Source organism: Octodon degus, unplaced genomic scaffold, assembly GCF_000260255.1.
Source record: "Octodon degus isolate 3935 unplaced genomic scaffold, OctDeg1.0 scaffold00002, whole genome shotgun sequence".
NCBI lineage: Eukaryota > Metazoa > Chordata > Mammalia > Rodentia > Octodontidae > Octodon > Octodon degus.
The window spans coordinates 28,886,784-28,911,539 of record NW_004524578.1 but is presented as its reverse complement, the minus strand read 5'-3'; the positions used below and the strand labels follow the sequence as shown (position 1 = coordinate 28,911,539).

The 24,756-nt window shown below is 51.1% G+C and overlaps 1 protein-coding gene across 11 annotated transcripts in view; it reads left to right on the top strand.

Annotated features, from left to right (window-relative positions):
- Bahd1 (bromo adjacent homology domain containing 1) overlaps nucleotides 1–24,418 on the top strand; it is a 26,954-nt gene extending 2,536 nt beyond the window's left edge. For 3 of the 11 annotated variants that reach the window (XM_023711645.1, XM_023711653.1, XM_023711623.1), the window contains 6 exons: nucleotides 15,781–17,214; nucleotides 18,885–19,267; nucleotides 20,048–20,207; nucleotides 20,639–20,715; nucleotides 21,548–21,648; nucleotides 22,186–24,418. In XM_023711645.1, coding sequence (XP_023567413.1) covers nucleotides 15,795–17,214; nucleotides 18,885–19,267; nucleotides 20,048–20,207; nucleotides 20,639–20,715; nucleotides 21,548–21,648; nucleotides 22,186–22,375 — 2,331 coding nt within the window. In that variant the 5' untranslated portion in view covers nucleotides 15,781–15,794 and the 3' untranslated portion in view covers nucleotides 22,376–24,418. The other 8 variants (XM_004623409.2, XM_023711671.1, XM_023711661.1 and 5 more) reach the window with 8 other exon arrangements.
- The last annotated feature ends 338 nt before the right edge of the window (nucleotides 24,419–24,756 follow it).

Genomic DNA, 24,756 nt, shown 5'->3' with positions numbered 1-24,756 from the left:
CCGGCCCCCGCTCCGCCCGCCCGGCCCCGGCCCCCAGGAGGAGGCGCTGACGCAGCAGCGTGGAGCCCGGGAATTGAGCGCCCCCGGGGGGTTCCAGCCGCCGGATTCCAGCCCGGCCGGGGCCTGCGGGCGCCCAGAGCCGCGCCGTCCGCGACGCCCGTCCGGGTGAGCTAGGAGCTGGGATCCAGGAGGGGGAAGGGGCGAGCAAGCGGGAGCGAGCGAGCGAGCGAGGTAGGCGGACCAGCGAAGGGGAGAAGACCCGCCGCCCGTCAACGCGCCCCACCGAGCTCGCCGCCGCCCCCGCCAGCCCGGGAAGGGACGGTCAGACGACGCGGAGCAGGTGCGGCCGCCCGCCCGTTCCGCCGCCTTCCTCTCTCGGGTCCGGCGCCACGGTCCCGCCATCGGGGAGCGCGGCGCGCTCCGAGGTGACAGCCCCCGGGGGCTGTGCGCCTCGCAGGCCGGGGGCGGGGTGGGTGGCGGCCGCAGGGTGGCAGCTCGGCCGGTGTCGGCAGCGGCGCGGGCGTCCCGGGCTGCGGAGGGCGGGAGGACTCCGGTCGTTTCCTAGCTGCTGCGGAGCCGGCTTCCCGAGTGCGCGGGCGGCGAGGTCCCCGCCGCGCCCCCTCCCCCATCGCAGTCCCCGAGGCAAGGGGCCGCGGCCGGGGGCGGCGCCGCGGGATCGCCCGCCGGGGGTGGGGGGCGCCCTCCCGCGCTGGTAGCTGACCGCTTATTGCAGAAGGGGGGGGCCGGGAATGGGGGCTGCCCGGAGCTGGGTGGTAGTGTAGACCTGATCCGATCGGGCTGGAAGGAAGGGAGGCGCCGAAGACGGAAAGGGACCGGCACGAAAAGCGAGTGTGGGCCGCGGGAGGCCCGGAGGGGACCATGCGGGGCGGCTGCGGAGTCCGAGGTAGGGCGGGGGGAATCGAAGTTGTCAGTCCGCCTCCAAGTGACAGCGGGACCCTCTGCTCTCGGCTTGGCCTTGTCCTGCCCAGACCGCCCCACCACCTCTCCTCCGCCGGGCGTGGGGGGTGCTGGGTCAGGTTGGGCCCGAGGGGCCCGCTTGGTCGTGGAGCGCCGGACAAAGGCGGCACCCGGGTGGGCACAGGTAGTGGCTCCCAGGAGGGAACCAGGTCAGAGGCACCCACTCTGAGGGGTAGCACAGCTAGAATCTGTCCGTGACTGCGGGGGCTCGGACACCCGCCGGGAGGAGCTGCGGCACTGGCTCTCGACCTAGCTCTCTGATCGCCTAGAGGCTCTGGGAAGAGTGGGGTCGACTCGGCCAAGGCGGAGGGGCAGGGTGGGGGTGTGCGCACCGTGCGTCCTGGCCGGTGGCTACCAAGCTGGTGTACTCAACGAGGCTGCAGTTCTGTAAGCTGCTGTGAGAGCCTGGCATTGAGGGGTTTTCAGCAAGCTGAGTCTGCCCACAGGCAGAGGTGTAACTCTACCTGGATGTCTTCTGGCCACCCATTATGGGCGTTAAGAGTGCAGATGCCCAGTTTGATTAGGACCAGAGACAACCCCAAAATGTGTTTCCACTGTCCCTACACAATTGCTGGCAGCATTTGGCCTTTGTCAAGAAGGACCTCAGAAAGGAAAATGAGTTTGTAAATCCAGGCAGAAATGTAATGATGAAACAAAATAAAAGTTTCCAAGTCCTTTTCTTCTGTGCCACTTGACACGTTCGTCCCCACCCTCTTTACCTCCACATCTTCTACAAAAAGCTGAGACAGCCCTCAGAGGAACCATGTCTCAGAAGGACATCACTGTCCTTGGCCAGCTGGAGCACACTTGGAAACCACTAGTTTAAGCTGTGAGTGCCTCTAACCCTATCCATGATCAGCTCTGGAAGTTCGATGTTGCTTACCCATTTGTAAAAACACTCAGCTTTTGTGCCTGCTCATATGAGCCCACAGCTGAAGAAGGACCTAAGATCACAAAAACAGGGAAACCCAGGCTGTTCAAAAGGCACTTCTGCAGAGAATCCGGGTGCAAGTCACACTGCAGTGAGGCAGGTGAGGCGCTAGTTGCTCTTAGCTGTGGTTGGCTGTAAGCCCACCCTGGCAAAGCTGCCTGTCATTGGTGCCAGAGGGGGTGGTAGGGCGTGGAATTAATTCATAGCCATCCTTACACCCCTTCCCTGTAAGGCCTGGACCCCAGCCTGGGTGAAGTTGAGGCTTGTGGGAAAGGGCAGTACCACTTCATGCAAGAGACTTAAAAGTTTGTTCCGAGAGAATTTAATTGTATGTCTAAAATCCCAAGAAGGGTAAAAAAGCTTTTGTGCTTTCCGTGGCGTTATATACTGTATGATTTCTTTTGGTGGCAGTCAAGAGGGGTAACCTGGCCTGGCTGCTGCAATGTGAAGGGAAGTTGCCAAAATAACATTTCCTACTTTGATAAGGCTCTTAACCTGGCCTGAGATTTGTGAGTCAGACCAATGTTTAGGTGGGCTGGCTCTAGGGAACTGTACTGGTGATGGGCTTTTGATGCCTCCCTTTCATTCTTTCTGTTGCTTCCCTGTCCTGTCAGGCCTGTGTTGTTCTCATCATAGCCTTTTCCCTCCTGCTTTCTCTGGCCCTTCTGTACACAGCTAACAAATCATTCTTCTGAAAGCACCCCTTCTACTAGTCCCTTATCCACAAAGCTTTCTCTTGCTGCAGTCTGACCCCAGATAGTGTCCTTGAGGCTCTTGCCCAGCCATGTCATGCATGCGATCTCCGTGTACCTTTGCTCCTTGTGCTCCTACCCTCTGCCTCCCACTTGTCTGTAGTCTTGCTGTTGTTCAGGCTACTGAGTCCAAGGTAGTCATCTGCCTCTGAGCTTAGAGATTTTCAAACATGGTATCTTGAGTGGTTTTGCAGATAGGGACAGGGGCATATGAGTGTTAAACGAGTATGTGTGAAGCCTCCAGTACTTCTCATATAATACCATGTAAATTGTTTTGTATTGTTTTTTCGTTTGTTTGCTTTTTGTGATACTAAGGATTGAACGCAGGCCTTTATACATGCTAGGCAGGTGCTGTACCATTGAGCTATACCTCCAATCCCTGCATGTTTTTGCTGACTGGATAAACTCAGTTGGCTGCCTAGTTGGATGAGAAGAGTGGGAAAACCTTCCCTTTGGCTCTCCATGAGTACTCAGTGTAGAGTCCTTGGAGATTTCTGACCTTTTCTGTCAAAGACACATTGACGAGGTGTGTTTGGGTGTTCCCTAACATGGGAATTTAGCTGCCATTTCTGATATTGCTACTGGTGAAATCAGTCCTGTGAATTGCTCACACAACACCATATAGACATGAATTGGAAAAAAGACTATAATCCTGTTTTCCTTCTGCCCCACCAGCCTGGTCTCTGTTGCTGTTCTTGTGCAGTTTTCCTTGTCTGTGCTAAATGAATCCATATGTTTTTATCTCTTCTCAAACTGGGTTTAAATGAGGGGGAAAACATGATTCTGAGACTAGAAAAGAGCAATAATCCTGGGTCTGACCTTTGGATGGGACCTTAGGATTCATTTTGTAGAAGGTGTTTTGATGGCATCACTGACATTAAGGGGCATGATCTGCCCCACATTGGGCCTATCAGAAAGGAAAGTGTGGTCCCAGCTCTCTCAGCACTTCTCCATCAACCTTGAGGGATGTGGAAAAGAATACTGGTGAGGTGACTAGTATGAGGTTAGATGGTGAAAAACATTCTGTATCCATCTGCTTACCCCTATACCTCTCTTTTGTGCCCCAGTTTGGTGATTAATGGACCACCATTTCCCTTTCTAGGGGAAGGCCACCCCTCACAGTTGTCATGGCAATGCACACTTCTCCCTTGTCAATTAAAATCCCTACTACTTTTCTCTACTGTAGCAGGAGCAAAGCTATCTCAGAATGCCTTTCCTGGGCACGCTCCTTAGCTGGTCATGAGGTTTTGGTGGTGTGTCTTAGAACATGGTCCTTCCTTTTTTTTTTTTTTTTTTTGCAGAACCAGGGATTTATTTTTTTTTTTTTTTGCAGAACCAGGGATTGAACTCAGACCTTTGCACTTGCCAAGGAAGCACTTATTCTACTGAGCCATCTCCCCGGGCCCGTCCTTCCTATTTTTATGGGAATTGAGTTTTGTTTACCCTGAGTTTCTTTACCTCCAGCAAATTAGGCTTCCCTTTTGGAGCTAACAGCTCCTGGAACACTTCTATCCAGGAGAAAAAAAATTCTGTTTATTCATCCACAGTTCAAATTAAAAATCCAAAAGATTTCTCCTCTTTTCCTTTTGAATTAGAAAAAGTACAATCCACACCTTTTCTGGTATTTAGAGGTATGAGGTAAGGAGTGTTTGACACCCACAAAAGAAATTTTAAGACCTGGGAGGGATTCAGACTCCTAGCATGCATACTTCAAATTGGAGTTCCGTGGGACTTTGCAAATCATTTATTTTCATTCCTCCCCACCTCTCTGTCCCAGCATCCAAGGGGGCTTCATGTTTTCATCTTATCTGTTCTTACTCCTTTTGACCTTGATCTGGCAACATCTGGCCTCAGTGTTGTAACACAAGGTGAGTCACTGAGGAGAAAAACTTTACGGAAAAAGTCTGGAGTTGAGAAGTAGCCTGTGCTGAACTCAGGCTACCAGCTGAAGTGCCGAGTTTATGGAGCATTATATGAACAGTCCCTATATTAAAGGGCCTCCTTTTTATGAATGGGTTGTGAAGAATGTAAATAAAGCAGCATCTCAATGGGGAAGCATTTTACATAAGCAGTGCTACCCCGACCTGAGCATTTATGGGAATTTGCTAGCAGTCTGGCAAGGCTCACTTCCTTTGTGAATTTGCCATTCTTTGGAGGGACAAGGAGAGTTGTGCTTGGGTTCTGAGGGCAGCCCCAGCACTCCCATCCTGCAAATCTCTCAGCCTTGACTTAACAGGCCAGCTCAGGACTGAAATGCCTTTTAACCCTGAAAAGATGGCAATACCTTGTATGATCAAGAGCGGATGACAATTAGAAGCAGATTCCTGATGCCTGGGGTCCCAAGATTCTGCTGTGCCTTACCCCTCAGGCTGCTTAGGCCTCCCCAGGACAGGGGATGGGGGCGTCCTGGATGATGAAATCCTACTTAGGTTTATAGGAGGCACCTAACTGGAGTAAAATGGACTGGTTTGAATTTCAGCTCCTTTATGTTTTCCCAGCCCACCTCCTGGTACTGCCACTAATGAGCAGTAAAATGGCTAAAAAGGAGATGGAGGAAGAGCAGCTGCAGATGGCCTCCCGAGGGCCAGCAGGCCTGACAAGCACCCTCCCTCCCACTGAGTGCCTGGCCCTGGGTCCAAATGGTGATTGAGTGTCCTGCCCCCAGCAACCTGGTCTGGAAGCTGGGGGTCAGAGGCCTGTGGATTTGGTGAGCAGACCCCAGGGTGCAGTCACATTTAGGATTTTGTGTTATATCCTAGGGGTGTCTTTAGATTCTACTTCCTCTAGTGGGAAAATGGTTGCAGAGATGTCTCCCCCTGCCCCCATAGCAGGCCTTGTCAACCAGGAGGAAAATAGGTTGGTCTCTTAGCCTGGCACTATGCTGTTCGGGCTGGCCTTGTGCTCACTTTTGTAGCCTCCAGGCTGGTCTCAAACTTGCAGAGATCCTCCAGCCTCAACCTCCCCAGTGCTGGGATTACAGGCATGTGCCACCTGGGCCAAGATCACAAGGTATGTGGGGCCAGGGATCGAACTGGGGTCCTTTTGCTTACCAGGCAGGTGCTTATGCCTCTAAGCTATCTCTCCAGTCCCTGGAAATTTATTTCTAAGGTACTGTGACTGAGTAAGAAAGGGAATGCCTGTTTCTTAGCAGGTTTGGTGCAAGTTACAGATTTGCCTTAGTTCCTTTTCCAGTGGCTTTAGGAAGGAGAGGTGTGTTGACTTTCTGCCTGTGGGTAAGGGCATGGGATCTGGTGTGCTTCTGCCTTTCTCATGAGAAATGTCAGGGACTCCGTGTTTCTTATTGATAAAGCTTTTTTAGTTCCTGCCACAGAGGAGAGAGCAGCCCAGACTTTTTATCCTCCTTCAATTGCAGCTACTTGTTTGAAATGTGGGATAATTTGGCTTGTTAATCACATTCCCATGTGTCCAGGAGGTTTAGAGAATTCTTGGTTTTTTAGAGACTGTTGAAACTGGGAGTATGCTGTTGTTGCAGTGCTGCATTGTGCAGGTGAGCCTGACAAATGTGTGCTGAAAGGGTGGCGAGGATGCACTGGACCCTCCTAAGTAGTAAGGAATGGTCCCCTGCTTTGTGCCTGCAGGGGCTCAAATAGTTTGGACAGAATATAGATAAGAATTCAAAAAATGCAAGATGACTATCAGAGATGATCATTAGAGAAAATTGAGAGTATTGGGGTTTACTTGCCCCAAAGACAGGTAGCTTAATGGGCAGTTGTTATGTCTGTTAAAGCGACTGTCTGGACTGTGATGACCAGTTTCAGTCTTTATTAAAGTCTCCTGAAGGAAGGGGACTTCAGCTGTGACAAAGGATATGCATAGTTTCTTTGGGGAAGTTTACAGATGCTTTTTTTTTGATTTACTGTGAAGTTAAAATAATGTATCTTTGGAGCACTCATTTCTTTCTAGAACAAAAAATAGTTCTCCAAAACTTTGAGAACTATGAGCAAACTTTTCTATAGAAACTTTTTAAAGTTTTATTTTCCTAGGCCAGAATACAGATGCCATTTAAATGGAAGTCATCCTCAATTCCTTTTTGGTGGGAAAAAAAAAAAAAAAAAAAAAAGATGTTTTTTTTTTTTTTTTTTTGTATTTTAGGGAAGGCTGTACAGGGTATTCAGGGTCTCACTACTAGCTCGGACTCAGTGATCCACCTGTTTATAGTGAAACTTGAGGAGAATTGAGTAATACATTGTATTGGCAATAATTAAAACATCAGAAACTAGGAGTAGTGGCATGTGCCTATAATTCCAGCACTTTGGAGGCTGAGGCAGGGGAATTGCTGTGAGATCAAGGCCAGCCTGGACAGCTTAAGTAGGTTAACAAGATCTTGTCTCAAAATTAATAAAAAAAGTTTTTTAAGGGCTAGTGGTATAGATTTTGAGTTTTAAGATTAGGAAGCTCAACTAGTAAATCGTATGTACTATATTCTGAAATCTAAAAAAAAATCTCAGATACCAAATCTGAAATACTTCTAATTCTAAGCATTTTAGAGAAGGGATTCTTGATGGATGTGGGGTGGAGCAGGAGGTCAGCCAGATCTTTACTCATCAACAAACTCTTATTAAACACAGTGGATTTGGTGATCGGGAAGGCTGAACCTACCTATCATCAGTATAGAGCTTGTGTCTTATTAGGGGTGGTAGTGGTCATGTAACTAAATGAGAGGTGATCATGTGGTATACACATCCATGACTCTGGTGGAGTTTGCCTTGTGATTTGCTCCTGCTACTGGAGTGTTAGGAAGGCCTGGTCTTGTCCTTTCAGAACTGGCTTGTTCAGAACGTGTGGGCTTTTTGGGGAAGAATCTAGGGCAGAACACCATCTTGGCCAGGCTGGCCAGTTCTGCTCAATACTGGTGGTAACACCTCTAGTCTTGGCAAGTGATTGTAGAAGCCTAATAAACATAAGCTGTTGGTTCCTGGAATATTCTGATGGTTCTTTTTTTGAGATGGGCTCTTACTGTGTTGCCCAGGCTGGCCTTGGACTCCTGGGCCACCAAACCCAGATCAAAATTTTTATCATTGTAGTGCTAGGGGTCAAACATAGGGTCTCCCACACACACTAGTCAAACATTCAACTACTAGAGTGGGTTGACATGTTTTTTCAAGAATGTGTGGATCAGACACAATGGCCCACTTGTAATCCCCACTACAAAGGAGGCTGAGGTAGGAAAATCACAAATTCAAAGTCCAGTCTGTACAATTTAGCAAGGTTCTGTCTCAAAATTAAAATGAAACAAAACAAAGCTAAACTAAAAGGTCTGGGTAATGTAGCTCTGTAGTAAAACACCCCGAGTACTCAAAGCTGCATCAGTAGTAAGAGGTTTGGTACAAGCTCATTAGCATTTGGATGCCTGATCCTCATTCTGGTTTGAGTTCTCCTAGCAGTTAACTACCAGGGGAAATGGCTCCTACCCAGGCAAGTTTGCTTCTGGCCTATCCTGGTGTGTCTAGGTGGAAGGATCTGAGAGTCTTAGCTTGGAGCTCTTCTGTCCCCAACCTAGAATAATCCCCCACAGAGATGAGTCTGGGGAAGGTGGCATTTGTGTACTGCCTTGAGACTTAAGCCTTTGTTGGTTGCTGCTTCCTGTATCCCAAAATTATGAAATGCATTTTCTTACAGCACCACCCTCCTCACTTGGCTTTTGTTTCCATAGTATGCCTGGCATGAAGTAGGCCTTCTCTAAGCTTCTGAATGAGGGCTGGCCCAGAGTGCCTTCTGGAAAGCTTTTAGCCAAGTCTGGGTCCTCTACCATGACAATATTGGTGTCTTAACCTGTTTTCTGCCTATCCACAGTCCAGTTTCCCAATTTTGTGATTTTTTTTCAACCCTTAACCTATTACATGGAGGGGAAAAGAAAAAAAGGATGGACTTCTCCCAAGCCTCTGCTATGTCCTAGGCCTCTACCAGGCACTTCACATCCATTCCTCAGATTCATCCTTACCCGCAACATGCTCTGTGGGCAAGGAAACTGGGGCTCAGAGTTCAAGCCTGAAGTGGCTTCCAGCCCCACGTGGGTATCACGTCTGCTGGCAGGGAGGGGAGTTGGCTGAATGTGCAAAGGTCACAAGAAGTGCATTGCACCTGGGAATGAATGGCAGGTACTCTGCTGAGGTGGGCACCTAGCCTCTGTGGGTCTGCGTTGTGCTCTCAGCTGTGTACCTAAAGAGCTAGGAAAGGACAGACTACCTAAAGTAGTCCACCTTTAAAGAAAAGCCCTCAAGACTAGTTTTATTTATTTTTTTTATTATTATTTATTTATTTTTACATTTATTTATTGTGTGTGTGGGGGCAGCTCAGCCCACCAGGGGGCGGGGCTGGCTGGCATGTGGTGCTGGGGGATCGAACCGTGGTCCCTGTGCTTTGCTAAGCTTGTTCTAAGTAGGTGCTTTAGACCACTGAGCCATCTCTCCAGCCCCTCAAGACTAGTTTTAGTGTTACATGGGAATGTGATTGCCTTTGGGGGTGTACTCTACCACTATACTATATAGCCTCAACCCCTCCCCTCTTTAGTTCCAGAAATCAAACGCAAGACCTTGCACTTCCTAGGCAGGTGCTGTTCTACGGAGCTCTCAATCCCTTTTAATTTTTATTTTGAGGCAAGATCTAAGCTGCCCAGCCTGGCCTTGAACTTGGGCAATCCTCCTGCCTCAGCTTCTGGAGTAGCCTGAATTACAGGCATGGGCCACTGTGCCTGGCATATGATTACCTCTTATTTGTTGGTTTAGAATTTTTCTTTTTTTCTTTTTTCTCTTTCCAGGCAGGCACGTGTGCTGCTGAGTTACATCTCTAGCTCTTCTTTTCATTCCTCTTTTTTTTTTTGGTGGTACTGGGGAGTGACCAGGCAGTATTTTACTACTGATCTATATCCTCGGCTCCCCCATTTTTGAGATTGTCTGTAGGTTTGTTTTTTTTTTTTTTTAATTTTTTTTAAAAATTTATTTGTGTGTGTGTGTGTGTGTGTGTGTGGCCAGCTCAGCCCACCTGGGGGCGGGGCTGGCTGGCATGTGGTGCTGGGGGATTGAACCGTGGTCCCTGTGCTTTGCTGAACTTGTTCTAAGTAGGTGCTTTAGACCACTAAGCCATCTCACCAGCCCCTGTCTGTAGTTTTGATTGGCGATGAACTCGCTTATGGAGCCCAGGCTGGCCTCGAACTTGAAGTGATCCTCCTGCCTCAGCCTCCCAAGCATTAGGATTACAGATGTGTGCCACTATGCCCAACTATACCCAGCCCTTTAAGTTTTTTTTTTTTTTTTTTTTTTTAAGATAGGTTCTTGCTGTTATTCATGCTGGTCTTGAGCTCACTTTGTAGCCCAGGCTGGTCTCAATTCAAAACGAAGGAGCCGGGGAGATGGCTCAGTAGCGCTTCCCTGGCAAGTGCAAGGGCCTGAGTTCAATCCCTGGTTCTGCCAAAAAATTAAAAAAAATAAAAAACAACCCTCAATTCAAAATGATCCTTCTGGGGCTGGTGAGATGGCTCAGTGGTCTAAAGCACCTACTTAGAACAAGCTAAGCTAAGCACAGGGACTGCGGTTCAATCCCCCAGCACCACATGCCAGCCAGCCCCGCCCCCTGGTGGGCTGAGCTGGCCACACACACACAAAATAAATAAAGAAATTTAAAAAAAAAGATTGATTGAAAACGATCCTTCTGCCTCAGTCTCTTAAGTGCTGTGATTACATGCATGAGCTACCACACCCAGCTAGGCTTAAACTTTTGATCTTCCTGCCTCAGCTTCCCAAATAGCTAGGGTTACAGATATGTTTTTTTGTTTTTGGTTTTTTTTCTTTACTTGGCAGATTACAGTTTCTTAAAGCAGAATATTGTTGTATGGCTGAATGGTGCTCTCTGCGCACTGCCCTTGCTTGGTGGCAGTGTTATTTAGCAACTTGGAGTGAGGAGGGTCTTCCTGTTTGTCCACCGCCCCCCCCCCCCAGCACCTGTGGGAGCCCTGCCTCAAGCCTAGGCAACTCCTAATCCTGTGGGTAGACACCACCACCTCTGCTGAACCTGAATTCTAACATATCTAAAGGAGTGTATCACGTAAGTTAGAACTCCCCCTCCTCCTCCCCACTGGATTGTTGTGCCTTCAGGATTATGGAGGGCAATATCCAGCTTTTGCTCTGGAGCTAGAAGGAAGCAGTGGTTTTGGACCCTTGGGTGCAGCCCTGGGCCTGTGTCGTGTGTGTCTGCGCTCTCACACTGGGGATGGCCAGAGTGGTCAAAGGTAAGGCCTGGCCGCAGGGCTGAACTGGATGACAAACCAGAACCTACCTGCATGAGATAGATGTGAACCTTCCCTGCATGACTAGTCCTGCCTCTAGGCTCCCAGAGCCACAGTGTGACATGTGAGGAGCAGGTGGTGAGATGAGCCAGAGATAGTTGGAACCGATGCCTCTGGGGAGTGGGCTTGGCTCCTCAGATGGCCACAAGACCTGGGGATACTCAGCCCTGTCTGTATTGGTCAGGCCATTTCTGTTTGGTTGTGTACTGCACTTCCACCCAGGATTGTTGAGGACCTAACTTGGTTGCAGAGAATTGAGGGACTGCAGCAGTTAAAACTGAATGACACCATATGGGCAGTGTTGGTGGCCAATACAGCTACTTTCTTCACTGGCAGTCCCTGGGGTTGGAGCCCTGTGCTGCCAGAACCGAGACTTGTGTTGTTTGTGGGTGCCAACCCTGAAACTTCAGTCAGATGTCAAAGCAGCAGCACACACACCCTCTGACCTCTTCCTGGGTTTAGTGATGACCTTGGTTTCTGAGGAACTCACCTTCTGAGGCATGGAAGTGTTGTCTAGGGATGTAGTGTCTGCCCTGCCCTCTAAGCTCCCTGTTCCCCTCGGGTCACTCCACAGTGGCTTTGGGTGTTTGGGGTAAAGCAGGAGAGCAGGGTTCAGGTGCAGGGTTTTTGGGGTTCTCACATCCCAAACTGCCCTGGGCTCCTGCTCACTGCTAGGCAAAATGACTTGACATCCATACTACCATCCTTCAGTAAGGTTTTGCTATATCCATTTTAGAGGAGGAAGCCAAAGTTCAGAGAAGTAAAGTAAGTTGCTCATAATGGGCAGAGTTAGCAGCTACATTCATTCATTTTTGTTGTGCTGGAGAGTGAACCCAGGATGTTGCGTATGACAGGCAAGTGCTTTATAACGGAGCTGTACACCTAGCCCAGAGTTAACATTTAAATCCAGGTCATCTGCTTCAGAGCTTTGGTTTTTTCTTTTTTTTACTTTCAGGAGACTCAAGAGTTGCCAGGGCCTTTCCCTAGTTTTACCATAAGAAAACTACAGCAACTTCCCATGCTTTTTCATGCAATAAGGTCAAGTAAATTTAAAAGAAATAGCTTGCCTTTGTGCTCTTGGTGCTTTTCTCTGACAGAAGATTCAAAAAACTTAGTGCTTCTGACAAACTTAACTTCTTGGGAAGAAAATACGGAGAGAGAAAATATGAAGCCCAGCAGTGCTCATTAGCTCAGCCCTGTCATGCGCTTTGAACTATAATTGGAGGGAGGTAGCTGGGCAGTGCCCCTTCTGTCCCTCAGGTGACATATGGTCTGTCATTATTCAAGACCCTGAAACACTCTCCTACCATTGAAAATAAAGCAGCCAGCAGCCAGGGTTCAATCCCGGGCGTGCTGTGCCGGCCCCACCCGCGGTGTGTGCTGAGAAGCAGGTGAGACTGGGTGTGGTGGCATGGGGCTGTAATCCCAGCATTTGGGGGGCTGAAAACAGGAGCATCACTGTGAGTCTGATCTACATAGTGAGACCCTGTAGACCCTTTCCTAAATACAAGAAAAAAGAAAGGAAAAGAAAGCAGACTTGTACAGCAATTAACGACTAGGAAGAATGTATGCAATGTGTTAATTATTGAAACTGTCCTACCAATTTGATTTGAAACTGTCTCATTGCTATGTCTTTATCAATAAAATTATGGGGGAGGGAAGAAAAGAAAAGAAAGAAAGGGCTGGAGAGATGGCTCAGTGGTCTAAAGCACCTACTTGGAACAAGCTTGGTAAAGCACATGGACCACGGTTCGATCCCCCAGCACCACATGCCAGCCAGCCCCGCCCCCTGGTGGGCTGAGCTGGCCACACACATACACACACTAAATAAAAATGTAATAAATAAATAATTAAAAAGAAAAAAAGAAAAAAAAGCAGAATTCCCGGTATAGTAGATGAGAGAGTTTGAGAAGGGAAGTGGGCCAGAACCTGGGTCCTGAGACCCAGAAAATGGGGGCTGAGTGCTGCCTAGAGCTAAGTGAGTAAAGGGAGAGCAGGGGTCAAGGCCAAAGGCTTCTCTCCCCTGAAGCCTCCTCTTGTATGGGGGTTGGGAGTAGTTTGTGCTGTGCCCTGCCCCTCAGGCCCCATCCTGGTTTTCCCCTCAGCAGTGCCACTGTTTGCATCCATTCTCTTCCCTTCAGCTTAACAACTTGAGAGCAAGAGACGGGACGTGTGTGGAATTGCCTCTTCATCCCTGAACAGGCCTGGGTAGCAGTAAGGCCCACACTCTACCATGACACTTGAACTAGGCTTGATCCTTCTGTTGATGTTGAAACCATGGTACACTTAGGGTGGGGCTGGTCTGGTTAGCTGATTTTAGAGTACACTGTGGGGATCTGGGGTTCGGCCTGAAGGCTGCTATGTTTCATTGTAACTTTTCAGAACTAGGGACACTCACTGGTTTTCTTCAGTGGGGCCTTGCTTGACACTATCTAGATGAGAGGTAATGTACCTAGGGAGTCCCACTTGGGAGCTTTCTCTCAAAGAAGCCTGGGTTACTGGGCCCTGGGAGGACAGGGGCTCTCAGACAGGAGAGCACTTCTGAGGAGACCCAGCCTGCCTGGTCTCCTGGCATTGGTAGAAAGTTTCTGGCTGTGTTGCCATAAGTGAGAAGGCCAGCAGGATTGGCTTGCTTCCTTCCTGGGATCATCTTCCCCCAACCAGCCCAGCTGGGCCTGACCCTGTAGGTTGGGGGGCCCCTGGCAAGCCCAGAGCCCCTCCACCCACCCCACCCCAGGGAAAAGCTGAAGCTGAGGTTCTCACAGGCTCACAGGGACTTCAAAGCATGACTCACACCTACTCTCCTTCGTTGTCTAGAAGTACAGCGTTGTCTAGAAGTACAGCGGAAGCAGGCAGCAGAGACCCCAGCCTCTGCTTAGGATAGTGATGTTGTAGCCGCCTTAGGCATCACATGAAAGTTGGGAGTTGTTTTGCAATATGCTTTGATGGCCGTAGGTAGTTTTAGCAGGTGACAAGGCAGATTTGGGGGAAGCTAGAGGGAGGGTTCTGTGCTTGATTTGGAAATGAAACCTACACTGATTTGAAGGGATCGCCCAGATATCTACCCCCCTGGCCCTAGTGGGTGTCCCTAAGGTACTGGAGTGCTGAATGGGAGGTTAAAGAGCAGCGTTCTCTATAGGGAACACATTCTCAGCTTCCAGGCTCAGGCTCCTGAGTGTGAGCACTGCCTTCCCTTCCCACCTCTCGCTGCTTAGGGCATTTTGTGTGCTGAGAGAAAAAGACTGAGTGGGGCCAGCAGAACCTTCCTCCTTTGCAACCCACAAACAGGCCAGTCTGGCCCATCCCTGCTCAGTCTTCTGAGGGCCCAGTAGCTTTTTCCCATTCAGACCCTCCTTGCTCTGTACTTGGGTCTGTGTCCTCAAAGGCCACAGGCCCAGGTGACCTCAGTCTTGGCCCCCAGCCATTCACAGGCCCAGCCCTACTGCTAACTTGGGGCCTTTTGAGGGGCGTCAGCCCCTGCTCAGCAACATGGTTTGTTCACTTAGCCTCCATCTGCAGGTCCCTGGATTTTCCTAGGAAATATGGATGTGTTTTGCTGTGCCTGAGGTATGTTCCTCTACCTGAGGGTGCCCTGGTTTGGAGACAAGGGCTTGTGGCTTACAAGAGGCTAGGATGCTTTTAAGAGTGAAAAAAGCATTGCTTTTAAGCATGCTGAACAGCCAGGACAGTGGTCACCCTGATTCAAAGGAGGAAAGAGTCTTAGGGAGATTAGTAGATGCCTAGGATTTTTTTTTGGAGTGCTCTTTCTGTGCTCTAGGAATGAATGGATTTGCCTCCTGGGAATATCTTGCCTCTTGTCTGGTCTCTGGACAGTAGCATGTCCCTGCATGTGGCCAGAGCAAAAGCTGGCATACCTTCTGCCCTTTTATTTTGAGTCCTTGGGGTGCAAGTTGGCCACATTGCTCTCAGCTAGGTTTTTTGAGCATCATCTCTCAGCTAGTATTGCACATCTGTGGAGAGAAGGTGCTCAGTGAGTAACCCCACAGTGTGGCCCAAGGCCACAGGCACTAGGTAGGAGGGACTCAGCAATCCCCCATGAGGCTTGGGATATCCAGGGTTAAATCCTTGCCCACTAGGGACTCCTCCCATCTCTGAGCAGAGTAGGTATGACTGTCAGTAGCAGTGGAGAGACTAAGCTGAAAAGCCCAACCTGCTAGGTGGGAGGGCTCATCTGGCCTCTGGTGAGTGGAGCACCGTCTGGCTCCTCACTTTGCAGTGCTTCTGCTCTGGGGTGGGGAGTAGGTAGGCAGCAAACAGTCCAGGAGTCTCTGACCAGCAGTCCCCTGCCTCCTCCTACATACAGTTCTGCATTACTTTGGCCTTGGCTCGTGTCTTGGGCAAGGCACAGCTGGTTCTGGCCTTCCCCTTCCTTTCTCTGCAGTTTTTAGGGCAGTGATGGTGAACCTTTTAGTGATATAAACAGCCTGCTGTATTGTAGTACACATGCCATAGGTTCACCACCACTGTTCTAGTGGGGAAACAGGAAAGTGCTTTGCCTTGAGCTTTTCCTGTCCCCTGGCTCTGGAGTCTGTACTGCTCTTAGAGTCCCCGGGGACATTGTTCAGAGGGATCCAGAGCTGAAAGGTTAATAAGGGAATCAGAATCAGTACTACATAGCTGCTGATAGCCTGATTTCCCTGGACCTTTGCACTCTGGAAGGTGGTCCTGGGAAAATCCAGACTAGAAAAAACAGAGAAGGCCAGAGTTTCTGGAGGTTAGGCTGGGTATGTTACAGTGGGGGAGAAAGCAGGCAGGGCAGGCCAGAGCAGCCTCTTCTCATTGCTTATGTCCTACAGATTGGAGGGACTCCATGACACATACTCGGAGGAAGTCCCTTCCCATGCTGAGTTCTGGCCCCACTGGCCGCCGGGAGCCGCTACAAATGGAAGACAGTAATATGGAGCATGGGGCTGAGAGTGTGGAGCCAGGCATGCCTGAGAGCCCTGGGCACCTCTCCGGGCGCCGCAAGAACTACCCACTGCGTAAGCGCCCACTGGTTCCTGAGAAACCCAAGGCCTGCAAAGTCCTGCTGACTCGCCTGGAAAATGTGGCTGGTCCTCGGAGTGCAGATGAGGCTGACGAGCTGCCCCCTGACCTGCCCAAGCCCCCCAGCCCTGCCCCATCTAGTGAGGACACTGGCCTTGCACAACCCCGCAAGCGGCGCCTCGCCTCGCTCAATGCAGAGGCCCTCAATAACCTGCTGCTAGAGCGGGAGGACACCAGCAGTGTGGCCGGAACCCGCCGCAGTCGAGGGGGAGACCCACACCGCAGCCGGGACCGCGACCGGGCTACTGGCAGCTGGTCTTCCTCTAAGAAGCGGCCTCGACTGGGAGACCTTGGAGAAGGGAGCCGGGACCTATCCCCAGAGCCAGCACCAGATGAAAGTGCCCGCCGGGATGGAGACCCCGCTCCCAAGAGACTGGCTAGCCTGAATGCAGCTGCTTTCCTAAAGCTGAGCCAGGAACGAGAGCTGCCTCTTCGGCCTCCTCGTGCCCACGCAGAAGCAGATGGGCGTTCTGCTGAGCCCCCAGCACCCAAGGTCCTACGGCCAAAGTGGGCCAAGGTCAATGGCAAGAACTATCCCAAAACCCGGCAGGGGGCTGGCTCTGGGGAGGCTGCAGGGTGGCAGGGGCACCCTAATGAGCCAAGGCCATCAGCCACTCCTCAAGGGCCATCCATCCAGCCATCTTACCAGCCCCCAAGCAAGGCTCTGGAGAGTCCCTTGGGGCTACGACCCCACCTACCTCTCTTGATGGGTGGGCAGGCAGCCCTGAAGCCAGAACCTGGGCGCCCAGGCGAAGAGTCACCTGCCCCAAAGCAGGAACTACATCAGCCCTCTTTCCCTGCACCACAGCTATCCCCGCTGCCAATGCCTGGCAACCCCGCTGACTACAGTGGTCTGTGTGGAGGGCCTGAGCTTACTGCACTTGGCAGTTTCTACCTGTACTGTGGCCAGGACGGGCTACAGTGTGGGAGCTATTCCCCCTGTCCCATGCTCCCTGAGGGCAAGCTATCTCCAGTGGCTGTCCCTAAGGAGGGGCTTCTCTTGGCGCCAAGCTCCGTGCCCTCGGGCAGCCCTTTCCAGCACCCTTCCTGGAGCTCCTCTCCCTACTGCTCCAGTGAGGACACTGGAGTGAATGGCTATAGTATCTGTGGAGTGTTGCCTCTGTCTCTCACTCACGTTGGCACTACCTGTGGTGGCTGCCCCTACAAAATGCCTTTTGCAGCAGGTAAGCCCTCCAGGGTGGGATGTGCTGGGAAGTCTCTGGGACATGGTACTTTGGTGGCTAGGCTGTGGTTCCTGGCACGGGTTCCTTTAAATGTAGCTACCCCTTGGAAGATAAGGGATTTGAGAAGAGATGACTAACCCAGTCTGTACCCCATGCCAAGGAGCATCTCCAGGAAAGGGACCCTGGGTTAGCTTTTGTGGCTTGCTTTGCTCAGGCTCTTGGTGGAGATTGAGAGTCCTGGCAGCTAGGTAGCATTGCAGTGGTGGAGGGTGTAGGAGGGCTGCCTTTTCATTGGGATTTCCATTCTTATACTCTTAAATATCTGCCCCACCCCACAAGGAAAGGTAGAATTCCTTACTTTCCAGGGGCCCAGACCGTCTGCATGCTGCCTGAGTTCAGCATTCACACAAAGGTTGGTGCATTCCAGGCTCAGGAGGTCTCGCCAGCTGTGATAGAGCAGCTTTGCCCTGGCCATACAGGCCTTGAAAGAGAGGGGATGCCCAGACATAGCATCACCGTGCTAGCCGTGGACAGGTGAGCATGCGCCAAGAACAGATAGGCAGAATTCCCTGGCATGGCTGGTGTAGTATTTGGGCCCACATCTATGGTGTCTCCCTTCATAGCAAGACCCAAATACTATAAAGGCTTTGGCCCAGCTGATGAAATACCCCTGGACTGGTAGGGATCTCTTCACCTGCCCCTCTAGGTTGTCTCCCAGGATGTAGGTAGAGGTGAGGGGACAGAAGCCGTCCTGGCTAGAAAGTCTGCTGTGCTGGCTAGGAGGTGAGGAATGGGCCTTTCGCAGCTTTCCCTTCCCCCAGTCCTTTCTTGCAGGGGTCTATAAAACAACTTTATAGACCACTTGGCTCTGGCCAGACTGGTTGTATCAGGTTTTGGCATGAGTTGGAGCACTGAGACCTGAGAGCAGGCTGCTTCTTGGGCTTTTCCTTTTCTTCTATGCCACTCCCCAAGTCTAGACCCTTCTCGCTCACCCTTACAACAAGGCCAGCAATAAACACCATTGCCAACCACTATGCTTTATGTGTGGGAGGGCTGTTGGTACCTAATTAGGTTTCAGACTGCCTGCAGTGAAATGTTCACCCGCACTTCTTTCCTTATGACCATTGATAGGACAAGATACTTACATGAAGGTTAACTGGAAAGTGAAGGCAGCTGCTTATGTCATGAGATTGTCTTAAGGGTGAAATGAGTTAATATGTTCGTAAGACAAATAAGCAGGAAATGCTGTGTGATACTTGCATTGGCTTTGCAGTAAGGGCAAACTGACTCACCTAAAGTCACATGACAGGTGAGAGGCAGGGGTGGGACTCACACCCCAGTCTGCCTCACTGCACGACCCTTGCCCCTCAGCACTGTGAAAGGCCCAGAGGAGTTTAAGTCGGGATTGAAGCTATTACCACTACCTCTCCTTTCACGGGGGACATGAAAATTGCCCTTGGCTGGTTCCCACAGTATAGAAACACTTTGTTTCTGCCACTTTGGTGATCAAAGGTATCTGACAATCCCAGCAGAGGCCATTGCCATGCCCACTACCTCATGGCCTGTGTGTGCATACTTAGAGCTAAGAGAAGCATAGGCTTTGGAAGAAGATGGGTGAGTGGGGTTATAGCTTGTCTTTACCTCCGCTCAACCAGTGTCCCCTTTTTTAGAGGGCTGCAGGTCCCTGGGCCAGCTGGAATTTCCTCTCCCAGAAGCTGGCCATCCAGCTTCGCCTGCCCACCCCCTCCTGGGATGTCCAGTGCCCAGTGTGCCACCTGCAGCGGAGCCCGTCCCCCATCTTCAGACACCCACTTCGGAGCCCCAGACGGTAGCTCGAGCATGCCCTCAGAGCGCCAAGCCTCCCAGCGGCTCCAAGTCGGGTCTACGCACCGGCTCTGGCTGCAGGCACAATGCCAGGAGCAAGGCTGCCCGCAGGCCCAGCCACCCCAAGCAGCCGCGTGCCCAGCGGCCACGCCCTCGCCGCCGCCGCCGCCGCCGCACCAATGGCTGGGTGCCTGTTGGGGCTGCCTGTGAGAAGGCCGTCTATGTCTTGGTGAGTGCCAGCTCTCAGCTGATGGGGTGGGACAGGGATATGGGGCCTATAGTGCTGGCCCAGCCCTTTACCACTTGCACCACACACTGCGCAGGGTTGGGGACTCCAGCAGAGCCAGCTGATGACTTCTCTCGCTGACTCTTAGTGTAGGTGTAGCCTTGATGTTTCTTTGCCTCTCATCTTTGCTCATTCTGTCCTTTCCATCCCAAGCTGTAGTTGAGTTTCAGTTTATAAATTGGAAGACATTGTAGAGATTTTCTAGGCAAATATGTATAGGGGAAGCTGAGATGGGCAGAGAAAGTGGTATGAGAATATCTGGGATGATGAAACTAAAGCATATTGTATACAGGCTAAATTTGATGTCACCACTAAGCATTTGGCACGTGGTAGCCCTTTAATCTTCACACCCCATGGTCCCATAATCATCCCCATTTTACAGATGAGGAGCCTTAAGCTTAGTAGATTCAAGAACTTGTCCAAGGCTATGCCATTTAAAACTGTGGCTTAGGGTTTAAACCCAGACATCCCTCCTATCTGTAGAACCGGCTGGCAGGGCTGAGCCTAAGAGTAGCTCAGAAGCTTTGGTCTGCTCTCCTACCCCTGTGTCCATTTTCTACCCCACTCTATCACTGAAAAACAACCTTGGAGAGAAAGGCCCAGTGTACCAGCATGCCATCCTGTGGAAATTGTAGCAAGAAAGCCATTCCTTCCCTATCTTCATCTGTCCTCCCTCTGTATGGGGCTTCAAAAGCCTGTTGGTATCACTGGTTTGTTGCCTAGGATGAGCCAGAACCAGCCATCCGAAAGAGCTACCAGGCGGTAGAGCGTCACGGAGAGACAATCCGAGTCCGGGACACTGTTCTCCTCAAGTCAGGCCCAAGAAAGACATCCACACCTTATGTGGCCAAAATCTCTGCCCTCTGGGAGAACCCTGAATCAGGTACACCTCCCTCGTACTGGGGACCCAAAGGACAGCTGCCTCCACTAAGATTGTAGGCCTCTGGTCAGCCCTTATGGGAACTTGGGCTGGCACAGGCCTTCCCATTCCTGGCACAGAGTCTGTCTTCCACTTACCTGGGGTCTGTCTGCTACCATCTGGGAGCTTGGGTTGGATCAGCACATGAACAACTTTTCCAGCCACCTGAACACCTGTCCCCCATACCTCACCTGTCAGTGCCTCCTCCGTGGCCTCCTCCATGCCTAACAGCATTCCAGGCCACCAAGTGCTTCTCCTAGGGCAGGGGAATGGTACCTGGAGCCTGCAGGGCCAGGTATGGAGTTTGGACAGGCCTGTGGGGCAGGTGGACAGCCTGACTGCTTGAGTAACCAAGAGTACCACCTCCTGCGTGATCCCTTCTGTCCTCTTCTCAGGAGAGCTGATGATGAGTCTCCTGTGGTATTACCGACCTGAGCACTTACAGGGAGGCCGAAGCCCCAGCATGCATGAGGTGAGCTGCCTGACAGGGACAGGGAGTGTGGCATAGCAGAGCACAAGGTCGTGGTGCTAAGACTGCAGTGGGGAAGGCAGCCCATTTATGGCTAAGTCCTTGGGCTTGCTGCCTAATGTACTAGAAAACCTAGGGAACTATTGGAGTCTAGCCTTTTCCATTACTGCCCAAGTCATATTTCAAAGGAATTAAGAATTTTTTCTTCAGGGGCCGGGGAGATGGCTCAGTAGAATAAAAGCTTGCCTGGCAAGCACAAGGTCCTGAGTTCAATCCCCGGTTCTGCCAAAAAATAAAAATTAAAAAAATAGTAATTTTTTCTTCAAAAATGGGCAGAAAGGGAGCTCTTAAAGCCAGGGCTTGCCAAATGTGAATGAGGGATGTGTTGTAACAGAACAGGCAAGGCAGGCTGCACACCTAGCCCTGGTATTCCCTGCTGCATGAAAAAGCCAAGAGATGAAACTCCTCCCACCACCTACTGTTATCTAGGCTTACCTTTTACTTCCTTTCCCCTTGTAGGGACTTCCATCTAACAGGAAAGATGGGGACCAGTGCTCCCCCCACCCAGGACAGAAGGTGGGCAGGGTTGGCAGGCATCTGAAGGTCTGGGAGCTAGAGAGCTACTGCACTGTTTTTTGAGTAAGATGGGAACTGGGAGGCACCCAGCTAGAGTGCCTAGAGGCAGAAAGTGAGGCACACCTATGGGCAGGTTGCTTTTCTGGAGAAGCTCCCTGTCTTACTGGAGTCAGCCTAGCTTGGCAGGGTAATGTCTGCATCCCCTGGAATCAGGTGCCTTTCTGTCCTGATAACCAGCCTCTTCCTGTCTCACTTTGAGCCTCTGCAGAATGAAGTTTTTGCATCTCGACATCAGGACCAGAACAGTGTAGCCTGCATTGAGGAGAAATGCTACGTGCTGACCTTTGCTGAGTACTGCAGGTGGGTGGAGCCCTGCAGCCTCCAGCTGTCCTCTTCCCTGGGACTTTTGAGGGGTGGGGGAGGAGACACATGGGATCCCCAAGGAGATGGCATTTACATGAGCCAAATCTCCCTGAACTTCCTTGCAACCTGCCTACATCATCCGATTGATTTAAAATGAAGATAAAAAAACTATTGCCCCACCTGAGATGATGTGGTTGAAGGGGCTGACTTAATTTAGGAGACGGCCGAGAAGATAGCTTAGTGGCATAAGCACCTGCCTGGAAAGCTCAAGGTCCTGAGTTTAGTCTCTGGTACCAGGAAAAAAAAAATAGAACAACTGGCAGGTGATTGGGAGGGAGACCCTGGCAGTGTGGCTCCCCCACATCAAAGAAGAGGAACTGGAGGTTGGCAGAGCAATCCCAGCCCCCAGGACAGAGGCAGAGTTTCCCTTGGGAACAGGAAGGGCTATCCCAGCTCTCCGGTCAGGGGAGGGAGGGAATTTTTCTCCCTGTAAAAGTGGCTCTGGTAAAGACAGCAAATGGTCTGTTACTGCAGATTCTGTGCCATGGCCAAGCGCCGAGGTGAGGGCCTTCCGAGCCGAAAGACAGCACTGGTGCCCCCGTCGGCAGACTACTCCACCCCGCCACACCGCACAGTGCCCGAGGACACGGACCCTGAGCTGGTGTTCCTCTGCCGCCATGTCTATGACTTCCGCCATGGCCGCATCCTCAAGAACCCCCAGTAGCCTCCTTGTGCCCACACTGGGGCTGCCCATGAACAAGTAGTGTTCTGGGCAGGGGGCACTGCTTGAAGCACAGCACTTGGTTAAAGGGCCACAGGGACTGGGTTGCTGTCCTGTGGTTCTCTTAGGGGGTGAGGGCAGGGGCTTTGGGTTTTGGGCCCCTGGGAGGGAAGGGGAGGTCAAGGTAGAAGGAAAAGCATCAGGGCCCTCAGCTTGGCCCAGGGTGCCTACCTGTGGTTCCCTGGGTGGAGACTCCTGATGAAGCAGTCTTCCCTGAGGCTGAGTCATACCTGAGGGACACAGTCTAGGGAGACACCTGGACAAGGAGAACAAGTAAAGTCCTTGAGGAACCAAGCCCAAGAGGCCCTTCCATAGCCTCCCCTGAGCCCTCCATAGGGGGCAGGAGCCAGCTTTACCTCACCCACTGTGACCCGCTGCTTCCCTGTCAGCCTGGGACCAGGCTCTCCCAGATTCTAGCACAGTTCTGAGCTTGTTCCTTTGAGGCATAGAGAGCCAGGGACTGGCTTCCAGAGCATTGATTTCCTCTTCTGGACTTGGGGGCCTTTCCCTGGCTTTCCTCCTTTGCCCCTGCAGTAGCTACTGGTGCTGGGGCAAGTTGACCCGGCCCTTGACAGTCATAGGTGGCCACTTGTGGGAGTCAGCTTTCTGCCTGCCTCCTATTAAGGGGTGCCTGGCTGGTATGGTTTCCCAGACAGTGAACTGATCATTGTGGAGTTTGTCATGTCTAGAAGGGCAGATGGGTACTGGGAGAGGGTGGGGGGCAGGGGGCAAGGAAAATTGCTACCTGATTGTTGAAGATTTTTCCTCTTGCCTTACACTTGGAGGTTCTGGGAAACCTCTTGCAGAACTTCACACATGACTCTTCAAGCCACACCCGCCCAAAATCAAACCAAAGGAGCGTTGTGGCTCCCTTTGCCCCGACACTCCTTCCCCTAGTCTTTTGTAGATTGCACTAATTTACATCCCAGCCAGAATCAACACTGTAGCAGTCCATAGACCTGCTGAGCTGCAGCCCCTCACTTTAGGAGCTGCAGACCTGCATTTTCAGTGTGTTCCACGCCCAGCGAGAGGCCCTGCTCTCACCTCAAGCTGCTCCCCAGAGTAGACTGATGGGGTGGCTCAGCCCCCTACTGTCCTTTCCTAAACTAGACTGGCCCAGACCCTGGGCTCTGTTGGGGGACTGGAAGCCTAGTTATTTCCTATTTGTACCAAAGAGGAGCATGGAGGGGAGAGGGAGTGGGTGCAGTGTGAAGTGTGACTTGGACCTGGTGCTGAGAACCTGCTAACTGAACACTTCCACAGCGGTGGGAGCCAAGGAAGTTGGCGCTGGGTCTTGCTCCAGTGAGGGGCAGATAGGCCCGGCAGGTTGCAGAGGTGGCACTGGATAAGGATAGTCCACAAGGGCCATGGAGGTGGGAGTAAATCCTGAGTGCAGCCCTGGATCCTAACCTGATCTTAGAAGACAGCTTGCTCCTGATTGGTCACTCGGCTGGGTTGGGCCTGGAGGCCTCAGAGTTGCATTTCCCACATCTGAAGGGAAGGGACCTGGTCTCCTTGTATTAAATAAGCTGTTTCGAGGAAGGCATAAGCCTGGGAGGGAAGGGCAGTAAGAGGGGTTGGCTGACTTGAAGTGGGGACCCTGGGGAGCCAGACTTGGAGCCCCCTCATTCACAGGGTGCTGCCAAGGAGTTTAGCCTCTCGTGCAGGAGAGGAGATAGGCCTGGCCTCCCAGAGGCAGGGTCTGCTGCCCAGGACTTAAATGCTTTTGAAATCTTTTAGATGTGGAATTATTTTTTCGAACCTGAAAATGCAGCTGGTAGAATTTCAATGGAAGCATAATCCATGTAAAATATATTTTAGTTGATATTTTGTAAAATGCACTTTTTGTGTGTGTCGATCCTGGTTTCCCAGATCTGTATTTCAGTGTTTACAAGGGAGGGGGACCTTTCCTCACCTCCCTTTTGACAGAGATTAGAAGTACTTCTTTAAGAAAATAATAAATTTGAAAATTGTATTGATTTAGAAAAAGGATGTTTCCTGTGTGTCCTGTCATTTTTGATACACAAATGTGGAGGGATTCACTGTCATTATTGGAGGGGTCCTCTTATTTTTATGGCCAGGGGTTCATGGAGGCCACTAAACAATGCAGGTAGGAAAACTGGGGAAAATGAGTAGAAAAAGTGAAGGGAATGGGACCTTGAGGTTGACTTCTTGACATCATGGTGGTCATAGCCACCTTGGCCTGGCTTTGTGTGAAATCCTTGAGTTGCCAGCCCTCACCTGGCCAGTGCCCTGGTGGCTGGTCCCTAAGATACATGATGGAGCTAGATGGTCATAGGGTGGGCCAAGCCAGCGTCCCAGGG